We start from the raw sequence: 13,423 nt of genomic DNA on the forward strand, positions 1-13,423 counted from the left end.
TGAATGGGGCTCCGATTAAAAAAGACTGACTGCGCTGTTGAACTCCACAGACATTCTCTGAGGAGCAGCTATACTGTTCAGTCATGTAACAGTTATATCAAAATGGTTTCTGTGGGCAACTATAAGCACATTTGTAGAACTTTTGCTACTCGTCTCCCTTTAAAAAATGTTTTTACTTAACTGGCCTTTTCTCATTAGCCTGGGAGGGGACGGCTTGGGGACGGATACATGACCTCGTATGATATGAGCTCCCAGATGGCCCTTGGGGACTGATTTGACACTGTGTGAGGCTAACGCAGAGTGACACCCATTCTGTTGGGGGTGGTGAAATGTGACCGGGGGCCACGCACTGAGGTGCTACGGCTGCTCTGACGGCCTTGCAGTCTGGGGGCCCTCTGGTTTGGACTGGTGTGTGTGCGTGTGTCTTGGATCTGCCTGTCTGTCTGTCTCTGTTTTTGTGTGCCTTTCCCATTTCATGTGCATGCTTTCATGTCTGTGTGCGTGTGCTCAAGAATGTGTGTGAAGGGTGTGTGGGAGCAAAGTGGATGTGACTATTGCGTATGTGAGGGGGTAAATTGTGTGTGAGCAAGTGTGTGATTGGGAGGAGGGTCTGTGAGCACTTGTATGATGAGGGTGAGGGTGCAAGGCGGCTGTCGAGGGTTTTAGAATGCGTGTGAATATGTGTAAGCATTGTATATGTGATCAGAATGTGGCCGTGAGGAGTGTAAGTGTGTGAGTGTGTGTGAGTGATCAGAAGGTGTGGTCCCGAAACAGTTAAGATATGTGCATGTGGGTTTAAGTGTGTGTGAATGACATTCTGAGCCTAGGGGTAGATTTTGGACCTGGGTGTGGATTTTGACGATGAGGTAGATTATGTGGCATTAGTTGACAGTGGCTGACTGAAGTGGAGTGAGAGACACAAAGGAACCACTCACTGAAACCCCCACAGGGGCGGAAACTTCACAGTTTGGCACGAGACACACAGCTGTCAGACACACCCCTCCCACCCTCCCTCCCCAAGCACAAGTCAAAGTCTGGGGGGGCAGGGGTCAAAACTCTCACTTTAGTGTTGGGGTCAATTCCAATCTACGTACATTCCAGTCCTTTCAGGAATAGCCCCATTCCACTGTGACGTCAGCATAAACAACATGCTGTCTGAGAAAGGTGAACGGTTGCTAGCCTGAAAAGCAATGACTCTCGGAAAATGACAAAAGTGAGCTATTGTGTGCCATATTTATTGCTTTGAATGCATAGGAAAATGTATAATATACACTACCGTTCAAAAGTTTGGGGTCACTTAGAAATGTCCTTGTTTTTTTAAAGAAAATCCATTTTTTGGTCCATTAAAATAATATCAAACTGATCACAAATACAGTGTCGACATTGTTAATGTTGTAAATGACTATTGTAGCTGGAAACGAGTGATTTTTTAATGGAATATCTACATAGGCGTACAGAGGCCCATCATTAGCAACCATCACTCCTGTGTTACAATGGCACGTTGTGTTAGCTAATCTAAGTTTATAATTTTAAAAGGCTAATTAATCATTAGAAAACACTTTTGCAATTATGTTAGCACAGCTGAAAACTGTTGTTCTGATTAAAGAAGCAATAAAACTGGCATTCTTTAGACTAGTTGAGTATCTGGAGCATCAGAATTTGTGGGTTCGATTACAGGCTCAAAATGGCCAGAAACAAATAACTTTCTGCTGAAACTCATCAGTCTATTCTTGTTCTCAGAAATGAAGGCTATTCCATGGAAGAAATTGCCAAGAAACTGAAGATCTCGTACAACGCTGTGTACTACTCCCTTCGCAGAACAGCGCAAACTGTCTCCAACCAGAATAGAAAGAGGAGTGGGAGGCCCCGGTGCACAACTGAGCAAGAGGACAAGTACATTAGAGTATCTAGTTTGAGAAACAGACGCCTCACAAGCCCTTAACTGGCAGCTTCATTAAATAATACCCGCAAAACACCAGTCTCAACATCAACGGTATCAGAGGCGACTCCGGGATGCTGGCCTTCTAGGCAGAGTTCCTCCGTCCAGTTTCTGTGTTCTTTTGCCCATCTTAATCTTTTCTATTTATTGACCAGTCTGAGATATGGCTTTTTCTTTGCAACTCTGCCTAGAAGGCCAGCATCCCGGAGTCGCCTCTTCATTGTTGACGTTGAGACTGGTGTTTTGTGGGTAACATTTAATGAAGCTGCCAGTTGAGGACTTCAGTTTCTTGGCAATTTCTCGCATGGAATAGCCTTCATTTCTCAGAACAAGAATAGACTGACGAGTTTCAGAAGAAAGGGGGCGGCAGGTAGCCTAGTGGTTAGAGTGTTGGACTAGCAACTGAAAGGTTGCAAGATCGAATCCCCAGGCGGACAAGTTAAAAATCTGTCGTTGCCCCTGAACAAGGCATTTAACCCACTAGGCCGTCACTGAAAATAAGAACTTGTTCTTAACTGACTTGCCTAGTTAAATAAAGGTATAATTTAAAAAAGGGCTTTGTTTCTGGCCATTTTGAGCCACAAATGCTGATGCTCCAGATACTCAACTAGTCTAAAGAATGCCAGTTTTATTTCTTCTTTAACTGTTTTCAGCTGTGCTAACATAATTGCAAAGGGTTTTCTAATGATCAATTAGCCTTTTTAAATGATCATCTTGGATTAGCTAACACAACGTGCCATTGGAACACAGGAGTGATGGTTGCCTATAATGGGCCTCTGTATGCCTATGTAGATATTCCATTAAAAATCACCCGTTTCCAGCTACAATAGTCGTTAACATTAACAATGTCTACACAGTATTTCTGATCAATTCGATGCTATTTTAATGGACAAAAAAAATTGCTTTTCTTTCAAAAACAAGGAAATGTCTAAGTGACCCCAAACTTTTGAACGGTAGTGTATAAGAATTTAGAAATAATAAATAGTTGTGATATATATTTTGCTTTCATCCGAGTTTAGTTTATAGCAGAAATGGCTCGCTCACTAACTAGCAACAAACTTCTTCGGCTGTCCCCATAGGAGAACCCTTTGAAGAACCCCTTTTGGTTCTATGTAGAACCCTTTTGGGTTCCACTGAGGGTTCTACCTGAACAAAAAGGGTTCTCCTATAGACCCTTTCCCAGTACACGACACATTGACGTCATGCACAGATGCGCGCGACTCTTGGCGGCAGTTAGAAATTCATCGCCATCTGCGCCCATAGCCTAGATTGAAGTTTTTATTATTTCTAAACAAAATAACTTTTTGGGGTTCTCATACGCTTACAATGATGTTATGAACAGCTTGAACAGTCACTAAGATTACATTTGTTTGTAATCTTAGCAAAATAACTATTTTGTATGCAGTTGTAGCAAAAGCTAGCAAAAGAGCCATTTTACTGGTTGAAGTTGAAGTGTTTTTTAAGCATTATGTAGTTATGTAGGCTCCCGAGTGGCACAGCGGTCTAAGACACTGCATCTCAGTGCTAGAGGCGTCACTACAGACCCTGGTTCGATTCCAGGCTGCATCACAACCGGCTATGAATGGGAGTCCCATAGGGCGGTGCACAATTGGCCGGGTGTCATCCGGTGTAGGCCGTCATTGTAAATAAGAATTTGTTCTTAAATGACTTGCCTAGTTAAATAAAAAAATATGAATAACATTTGCGATGATGACACAAACATTGTGTTAAGCAGGACATTCATAGGCTAATGTAACAAAAATATAAATGTATTTAATTTGACCATGGGAAAAAAGATACTACATAAAGACTGTACTACAGGTTAAATTGAATTGAGCCTCGACTTTCATTTCATCATATTTGAAACCAAGATTGAGGAACATCTTTTGTGGTAAAAGGGGGAGATGGGACCGCTTGTGTGAAACCGGGGTCACCCAAAAGGGGAAAGGAATCTTCCAGTAGAATTGGCTGGCATAGGGACCACGCCCAAATGTGCCCAAATGCCCGCCCTGTGCACCGCAGGTGCCCTCTCAGCCTTTAGTCAGATGGTCAATACAAGCTCTAATGGAGCGAGTACACCAAAGACAGATCTGCCAGTTAATTATATCATTAATTCCTAGGCTTCTCCAAGCTCCCCCTTGCACCCCCCTCTGAGATGGGGGGCTAGGCAGGGTTGGATGAGTATTCCCATCTGCTTAAAATTTGTATTTTATTTGTACTGATATTTTCTTAGAGTTATGTCTGTCTGAGATGTGGGTCGGTTAGGGTATTACCAAGATTCAGGACTTAGACTGAAGGCTTTGTAAGTCAAAGTAACATAAGTAACACAAGTCTTTTTTTAAAGCAAATCTGAGCTCAGATCAATAATGGCAACATGGAAACTTCATCACAGTTATCAATTGGGGGCAGCAGGTAGCCTAGTGGTTAGAGCGTTGGGCCAGTAACCAAAAGGTTGCTGGATTGAATCCCTGAGCTGACAACACAAAAATCTGTTGTTCTGCCCCTGAACAAGTCAGTTACCCCACTGTTCCCCGGTAGGCTGTCATTGTAAATAAGAACTTGTTCTTAACTGACTTGCCTAGTTAAATAAAATAAAAATATCAATGAGAGAAATGTAACGCTTCTACAGTTACGAGATACATATTAGAGGGCTTTGCAGCAAGCATTTAAATGACAGCCATTGGACTTGACTGTAAAATGTGTGGTGGTGATATTAGAACATCTCTCCCCTCCACCGGTTCAGAGCGAGAGCTTTTTCCAGGCAGGCCCATATGTCACCACGTCAATAATGCTTGTCAATTCAATCTGACAGCAGGGGAAGGGAAGCCATATTTCACTGGAGCCAATATCGCACAGCAGATGTGTGGATATAAATATATTTGAAGGGAGTGTGCACTCGACCATACCATAGTGGGTGGTGGTAGTAGCAGTGATCACCCACAATGGTCCTTTCTGTCCAGCTGGTGTGGGTACCAGTATGAAGGGGCCACACCCTGATTATTTCCCCCCATCGCCTTCCTGCAAAGGGGTGAGCACAGATGGAACACGAGTATTGCCAGGTCCCTCACTATCTGGTGGGTGGAGGCGGACGACCTGTGGGGCGTGGGCCCAAAGGGCTAGCAGGAGCCTCGGAGCTCCACCACTGTGTCCGAGCGTCTGGAAAAACGCTCCTGCGGCACGGCCATTCAGAGCCAATATGTAGAGCGCTGGCTAAAGCCACCTAGTGCGAGGCAGAATGGAGGCAGACGGCCAGGGACAGCCTGGAGGATAGTGCTATAGGCTGGAACATGCCAGAAGTGAGGCCTTCTGGTATGTTCCAGCGCACTGCTGCTTTCACACTCCACTATCAGCACTGAAGAGCGAGGTTATGGATTCTAACCTTTTTTCAGGGGGGCTGGCTCAGGGAACATGAAGCCATCCCTTTCCCCAAGGATAAAGCCATTAAAGATGGAGTACAATGTCTCCAATCCAACAGCCGATACGGGCTACCCCGGAAGAATACAGATGCAATCCGACCAGGGGCCGTGAGTTTGCATCAGCAGTTTTTCCCCTGCACACGTGATTTCACCTCCTCTGGCTGACCAGCGGGCCTTATCACGCTTCTTGCAGACACATTCTGGAGGGCACGGAGGGTCTCGGGAATAGGAATGAGATGGGGAATCTTCGGAATGGAGGAAGAAAGAAGTGACTATTATCTGATGCTCCCACTGAGCAGGTCAGCAGCGGGGAGAGATTTAGTTACACCCACCCCACCCCCCACTGTATCTCACTGTTGTGACGGCACTCTCCCCCATCTCTGCACACCCAATTTCACAGTTGGTATTCTCCAACTGTAAATGGGACTGCCTGTGGGGGGCTTTCTTCCACAACCCCCAACACACAGACACGCTCCCCCTCTACATTTTTCTAACTCTCAATAACATTCACAAATAGTATTGCGAACAGACCGCTTGGTTGGATCAGGTCAGGTTTGTTATCTACTAGGGAAATGTTCACCATGCCCTTCCCTGCAAAACATTGATCATCTGAGATTTATTTGTATTTTTATCATTGTCACATACACCAGATAAGTGCAGTGAAATGTGTTGTTTTACAGGGTCTAGATCATGGGAGATTTTATGACCACTGCGACTACACTGCCAGTCAGTAATATCAAATGGCTGTTCTTGAATTGCATTTAGTCTCATGTTCTCATTCTATACATGAATCTCCACCCCTAACAAAACAATAGGGTAAGAGGTGGAGTTTCTTTATTATAATCCTGCACTGAATATTTACTCTAACAGTGGTCAGAACGCCTGTTCAGCCCAGGCCTATCTAGTAGGACTACAGCTGAGAGCTGTGCCCATGGCAACCCGGTGAGTGGGAGGGAGTTCCCACAGAGACAGCTTGAGACACAAGAAATGTCTGCATCACCTTCCCTTGACGCAGAGAAGCAGATGGAGAAAGAGGGCCGGCACAGAAATGTGTGTGGATCACCACATAGATAGATTTGCAGCACCAAGGCTCCGTGATTTATCTTCACCAGTTGCCCTGAGCAGTTCAACCTCTGAGTCTATGAGGATTCATGACTTCCCTCAAATGGTTAACAACCTGCTTGTTGTTGTGAATGAGTGTTCTTGTGAAAGGGACTTAATGTAATTTACCATTGGTAAATAAGAGCAAAAGTATCAAATGTAATAATGATTATATTGCCTATCACATTAACAAATGTAGCCAATTGAATGGCTGATTGTCTACGATATAAAGAGTACACACTAATACATGAATTAAAACATAATAAACATCAATGAATCAATAAACATGAACTAATGCACACCCTACATAAGGTGAAAAAGATATTTCCTTCATACGTCAGATATAAGTGTTAACGTTTAGCATGGAAGGCAAAATTGACAAAATTACATCCACTGAAGTAGCATCCCCTCAAGAGCTCCTAGCCAAGGAGATTGTATGGTCCAAGCCACCTTTGCCACATTGGGCACTTCCCAAATATAACACCCTATTCCCTACATAGTGCACTACTTTTGACCAGAGCCCAATCAGTACCATAGGGGTACTATTACCTATTCATACTAGGCGGTGTCTGAGGAAGGCCTCAAATAATTGCCAAAGACTCTATCCACCCCAGTCATGGACTGTTCTCTCTGCTACCGTCCAGCAGGAGGTACCAGAGCATCAGGTCTCGGACCATCAGGCTCCAAGACAGCTTCTACCCTCAAGAAATAAGACTCTTGAACAGCTAAACAATGGCTGCCCACCCTCACCCACGGACTATCTGCACTGACTCTATGCACACCAACAGGTGTATACCCATACATTCACAAACACTGACACTGACACGCTTGCACACAAATGTTGCTGCTATAATTGTTATTAATTTATTTATATTATCTATCCTGCTACCAGTCATGTTTTTACCCCTGCTTACATGTACATATCATATCTACCTCTACTCCAGTATCCCTGCATATCGAAATTATGGTGCTGGCACTGACCCTGTATATAGCTTACATTCTCATATTTGTATTATTCGTTTTTTAAAACTTTATATTATTTAATCTTAACTTGATATTGAATAATGCATTTTTGGGAAAGAGCTTGCAAGTAAGTGTCTCACTGTTCTGTTTTACACCTGCTGTGTCCTGTGCACTTTGATTTGAGTTGGGACACAGCCATTGTTCCTAACAGCAGGAAGTGGTTTTCGAGCTCAAACATCAAGGTGCCCTCCAGACTGCCTGACCACAAGCTACAGATAAATCACTGCCCTCAACAATGTGGAACAATAGTGGGTGAGCCATCTATGACCTCTGTTACCATTCACTTTACAGAGAGGTCAGATGTCAGTGCAGCTGAGGGAAGTTCCTTTGAAGAAGGACTTCCACCCGGCCAACAGTCTCCACTGCTAATCTTTAAGAGAAGACTCTGACTAGCTGCTGTTTCGCACAATTGCACAGACGGACAAGGGGTGCCAGTGGGGGAGACAGTGACTGTCTGGCTAAGAAGAGGCTGGGATTCTTCCACACACAAATAAGTGGCTGCCCCTGACAAGAGAGGCACTGCGAGAGTGGAGCGTGGGCAGAGATTTACTGACATAAGAAATGCATCTGCGAGCTTGAGCCATCCCTCAGACTGTTTGAGAACAGAAAGAATGCCAGGCGTTCCGGAAAATACATCTCAGGAAAAGAGCTCTCTGGTGCATTAAGCAGACTAAACATTACAGAGTCTGCTATGTGATCTGTATAGTCCATAGGAAAGAGAAGCCCACACAACCAGACATCCAGGTCCTGTTCTGCACACGTCACTCTGCAAGTCCTTTCCTGCCTACGGGTGGAGACAGGGTCTGCTCGCGTGCCTTCCCTCCGCTCCCCACAGGCATGGCTCAGGGAGACACTGATAGGCCAGATCCTGCCCTCTGGGGAAATCGTCTGTCAACAACTCCAGTGTTTACCAATGCAGGGATACTGGGGATGTGGCACGACATGACAGAGATGCTGTGGAGAGTTGACGAATCAATCTGTCGGTTGGGGGCTGTGCTTAAGGGCATGGAAGGGGGTGGGGGTCTAGGGGAGAACCAGGGGGTCTGGCTGTATGGTGCATCATTCACACACAGCCACAGCACATTCCACACCCAGGTGCCTCCATAACAGGTCCCCTCAACAGCAACCGGATGGGCATCTGAGGGCTTTGGCATGAACCAGAGCATCTGTGTCATCTGTTGGTTTGCAGAGGTAGCCTTTCGCACGGGTGCTGGGAGTGGGTTAGCAGGCAAAGGGGGAGGGGGAGTCACAGCAGAGGGAAAAGTAGCAGCCGGATGGAAATGATGACATTTCAAGAGGAAATTGGAGATAGTTTGAGGGGGAGAAGGCGAGAGGCAATCTCTCAGAGACGAACCCTGCAAAACACATCAGGGTGCCCCAGATCCTGGGCTGCTATTTCTGGCCAGCGTGAGACGAGACAGCCTGTGCTTCTTGCTCCAAACTTTGACCTTTGTGAGGTCAATAAAGACACAAACAAACACACCTGACCCCAAGGTTGACATTATTGTATTGTATCGAAAACTAGTCAGGAGAAAAAAGGTCGCCGGGAGGCTGGAATTACGAGCCCTTTCAAATGCAGAACAGCTCTGTGTGTCTGCTGAAGTTTCCTGCTGTGTCACTGGTCCCGAATGCTACCAGTAAAACGAAAATCATATCAAGGTCAAGTAAAGGGTACGGTTGAGAGGCTCCTGCGGGACTCCCTGAAAAGAGATCAGCACACAGACTTTTCTGCCACCGTTCGTTACAATTTACACTTAAAACAACCAACCTTGACTAGTCAGGGATTGCAGCTTTCATAAAGAGAAAGGGATGGGGCGGGAGGGAGGAGTTGATGAGGGACAAAGAACTACAGGGTAATTAGTTTTGACCTCTCTGGAAGAGCGCTTTTCCATCTTTGTTAGTTTGGTGGGCGCGGAGGGGGCTTTCGTCTGGCAGCTGGTGGAGGACTTGTAGTGAAAGGGAGGGGTGAGACTTCTCGTGATCTGTGGCTGTGGGAAAGTTTCAGTGTTCAGAGTGTGTCTGAATGCGAGACAGAAAATTAATTCTAAGAGTCTCTGCTCTGCGAGTGAGAGAGCACCACAGATAGCTGAGCACGTTCAGACTCGGACAGTTAGCTCCAGTTCTGTCAGTGAGAAAAGAGTTTCAGCCCTGTAATGGGGGAAATATATGTTTAATTACTGTATTGGACTGACTCTGCTGTTGTGTTTGTTGATGTCTCTGTTGATGTGTCCTGTACATCTTGCTGGGCCATTAATGCAGATGACAACTACTTCTCAATTAATTTACCTGGTTCAAATGAGAAGGGAAAAAAAACATGCATCAGATACTGTTCCAAGTTTGTGTCTAAGAAAGTATTTCAATTCAGTGACAAAGTTCTCCGCTCTGAGTGGGAGGGGGAGGCTAGGATGATATTATCAACAACACTAGCTGTGCGTCATCCGAGGAGAAGGAGTCTGGGGGGGTTGTGTAAGCGCGGCGGCGCACTAACCAACAGGATCACAGCGAACAATGGATTTACTGTCAGGCTCCCTTCTCCCTTTCCACTCCTTTCCTCTAAGGGCTTTTAAAACACAACGCACGCTCTGAGGTACCAGGTATAACAGCCAGATCCAAGAGCAGGCTAAGCCACCTGAATCCCACAAGCTCGACTCGCATCGCGGTTCCTCATACAAATGGGAGGCAGCAACAACTTTAAAGAGAGCAATCTTGCCTCCGACTAATGTAAGATGCATCACAATGACAAGCACTGAGCATTTTATGTGACAACAAACTGAAATGTGTTGTGCGGGGATACCAAGTCACATACCAAGTGCTAGCTTTCAAACATTCAAGAGAAACACTTAGAGAAAGTCACTCTGTTCCCTCAGTCTCAGATATCTGGCTGTGATTCAATACTAGATGCTGATATAAAGTTGAGGGAGTATTAAAAATGCACACATTCTTATTTGAATCCAATGAGGAAACACGTACGAAACAGAAACAAAACGTAGCCATTTCTCACTGACGGGAATAGAAGGTGCTTTATGAACAGAAGTGAGGCTGGCATACCTTATAGTTCAGGGTGCTGGCCCAAGCTAGACAAAACCAGGCCAGCTAAAGTGCACACAGGGAAACGAATCTTACCCCCCTCTCATCATCCCAATAGACAGAGTTCCAGATGCTTTCCCATAATCCAGCAGGAGGCTCAGATCCGCTGCTGTAGCACTGGAACTAAAACTCGAGTTCATTGTCATATTTTTGGCCTTTCTAGGGAGTCTTTCCTAGCCACCGTGCTTCTACACCTGCATTCCTTGCTGTTTGGTGGTTTTAGGCTGTGTTTCTGTACAGCACTTTGAGATATCAGCTGATGTAAGAAGGGCTATATAAATAAATTTGATTTGGTTCACGTCGTCTACTCCCCACCTCCCCCCACGTAAGCTGATCACATTCTGAGAACCGGTAGTCTGTTCGGTTGAAGCCCAGAGCCTCAGCAACTTCAAGGTTGCAGTGATGGGACACAAGTGCATCAATGAGTCAATAAGACTGTAAGGCTTTGTGCTCAAACAATAGGAGAAGACGTGCAACCTTAAATATGACGAATGAAAGGCTGGACCCTTCTTAGTTGAAACATGATGTCTAGGTCTTCAACGTTCATAAAAAATCATACCGTAATGCTTGTATCTAATTCATTAACACACTGAATAGCCAGAAGTGACACGATTCCATCAAATGAGCTCTACTTCCATGGACACATAACATTCATAACTGATGGCAGTCAATCCATTGTTAGTGGGAGAAAATTGAATATAAACCCAGCATCTGCCTTTTGATGAAGAATCGAGGCCTGAAGGGATAGCTCCAATCTGTTGGAGTTGACCAGAGACTAGATAGTACCGACCCCGGCACCTGAGCCTGCTGAAGGGGGAGTAGGGTAGGTGATGGGGGGCTTTGTAATTCTACCGGCAGTCTACTCATCAGCTCTCCAACAGTGCCTCACATCTCATTTTCATTACCAATTCAGAATTCATTACCAAAATGTTAATTATCATTAATGTGGCCGTGGCATGATCTAGAAATTATTGGCAAAATGAGAAATGGTCTGCCGTGGCGTGTCAGTAACAGAAGTCGTGATCTCATGCTCCGTCTGCTCTGCATTCATTACATCTCTCACAAGGACATTTGGAGTCCAACTGGAGGATTAATTGGAGAGAGGGGGGAAGACGGACACCTCAGACATGACGTCCAGAGGGCAAGATTGGCTTGTTTTCGGCAAACCAGCCTAGGGATCAGAAATGGGGTGGGTGGTAGTGGGGGACTGAGGAGGGTGTACAATTTGAACACCTCCAGAGGCAATAGGGGACCTTTACGCCACAATTGGTGCCTATTATTGGTGGTAAAAAGGGCCTGGTTCCTGTGGTTATGTGAAAGTGTTTCCATGTTGTCAGGAAATTATAAAAATGGCTTGTTGAATAGCCTGTCTGTTTAATACCTCGATAAGAGAGAGGCATCATAAGCAACATTAGCCTTGTTGTATTTTCTATCCCAGAAGTGCTTCTCAGAGCCCAGCTATTGGGATATTTTCCAACCAAAAGGACTTTTCGCAATCTAAACATTTCTATATAACTCCAATTCCTTCTCTGTTGAAGCATAGTCCTGACATTAGCATTTCACTACTGTACCTTCTCCTATATTCACACATGAATAGCATTCAAATCAAATCTAACTCCCATCTAATTTTTGTCACATACAACGAATACAACCTTACCGTGAAATGCTTACTTACAAGCTCTTAACCAACAATGCAGTTTTAAGAAAATAGAGTTAAGAAAATATTCAATAAATAAACTAAAGTAAAAAAAAATAAAAAAAAGCTATAAAAAAAAGCAACACAATAAAATAACAATAATGATGCTATATAGTCGAGGTAATTTGAACATGTAGGTAGGGATAAAGTGACTATGCATAGATAATAAACAACGAGTAGCAGCAGTGTAAAAACGTTAGCGCAATGACTGGAAGTCTATGGTTGTTAGCAATTGCTCTAACACTAGTTAGCCACTTCCTTAAACTGCACATAGAGACATAAAAATGGTATCCACAAGTTCATCTGACTCTGGGAAAGTAGATAAAGGGCTTTCATTGCCAAAATCCCAAAGTATCCCTTTAAGAAATAAAACCTGCAGACCTACTAATGAGAACAGAATTAGCTCAACCCAAGCTAATTCTCCCGTGTGGATCAGTTGGTAGAGCATGCTGCTTACAACTTCAGGTTTGTGGGTGTGATTCCCACGGTGGACCAGTAGGTAAATGTAGGCACTCACTACTGTAATTGCTCTGGATTAGAGCGTCTACTAAAATGTAAATGTTAGTTACACTCATCCATATGTGAAGGCTAGGTTACTTCTAACAATTCTAGTTGAAATCCCCTTACCTCTTGCCCATGATGGTGGTGGCCAGGCCCATATTGGTCTTGTTGGGCTGCTTCTTGCGGCGGGTCAGCCTCTTCCGCCCAGGGGGGCCACTAGGTGGCTCTTCCGTGGAGGTTGGCTGGGCAGGGCTGCTGTTGCCACTGCCACCCTTGCTGTTAAGGTCACGCAGCACGTCGTAGTTGATCTTGCTGGAGATCTTCTTCTGCTCCAGCATCTTCTCGATGGCCTCGCCCGCCGTACTGGCACGGATGGGCTCCCGCTTCTTGGACGTTTTCTTGGGCTGCAAGGGGAAGAGAGAGGGGGGAGAGTTGAGAAGATCTGGAGTGTGTTCATTAGTGCACACCATAGTAAACCGGAGCAAAATGTTTTGCAACGAAAACAAGTGTTTGTTATTGGACAAGTTCAGGTTAGTCCCTCCCCATTTCAGCCATTTGCTTACGTTTGGTTCCTAGTGAATACCCCCCTGATATGTCGGGAGGAATTTAAAATTGGTTGAATGAGTTCCATTAGATTGTTGGAAGCATTAAGATTACCTT

General features: G+C 44.9%; 1 protein-coding gene across 3 annotated transcripts in view; it reads right to left on the reverse strand.

Annotated features, from left to right (window-relative positions):
- The window catches only part of brf1b (BRF1 general transcription factor IIIB subunit b), a 126,799-nt gene that overhangs the window by 26,534 nt on the left and 86,842 nt on the right, over nucleotides 1–13,423 (reverse strand). For all 3 annotated transcript variants that reach the window (XM_021612195.3, XM_090243091.1, XM_090243092.1), the window contains one exon: nucleotides 12,890–13,167. In XM_021612195.3, coding sequence (XP_021467870.2) covers nucleotides 12,890–13,167 — 278 coding nt within the window. The remainder of the gene's footprint in view (nucleotides 1–12,889; nucleotides 13,168–13,423) is intronic.

Source organism: Oncorhynchus mykiss, chromosome 8 (assembly GCF_057628025.1).
Source record: "Oncorhynchus mykiss isolate SJ-2025 chromosome 8, ASM5762802v1, whole genome shotgun sequence".
NCBI lineage: Eukaryota > Metazoa > Chordata > Actinopteri > Salmoniformes > Salmonidae > Oncorhynchus > Oncorhynchus mykiss.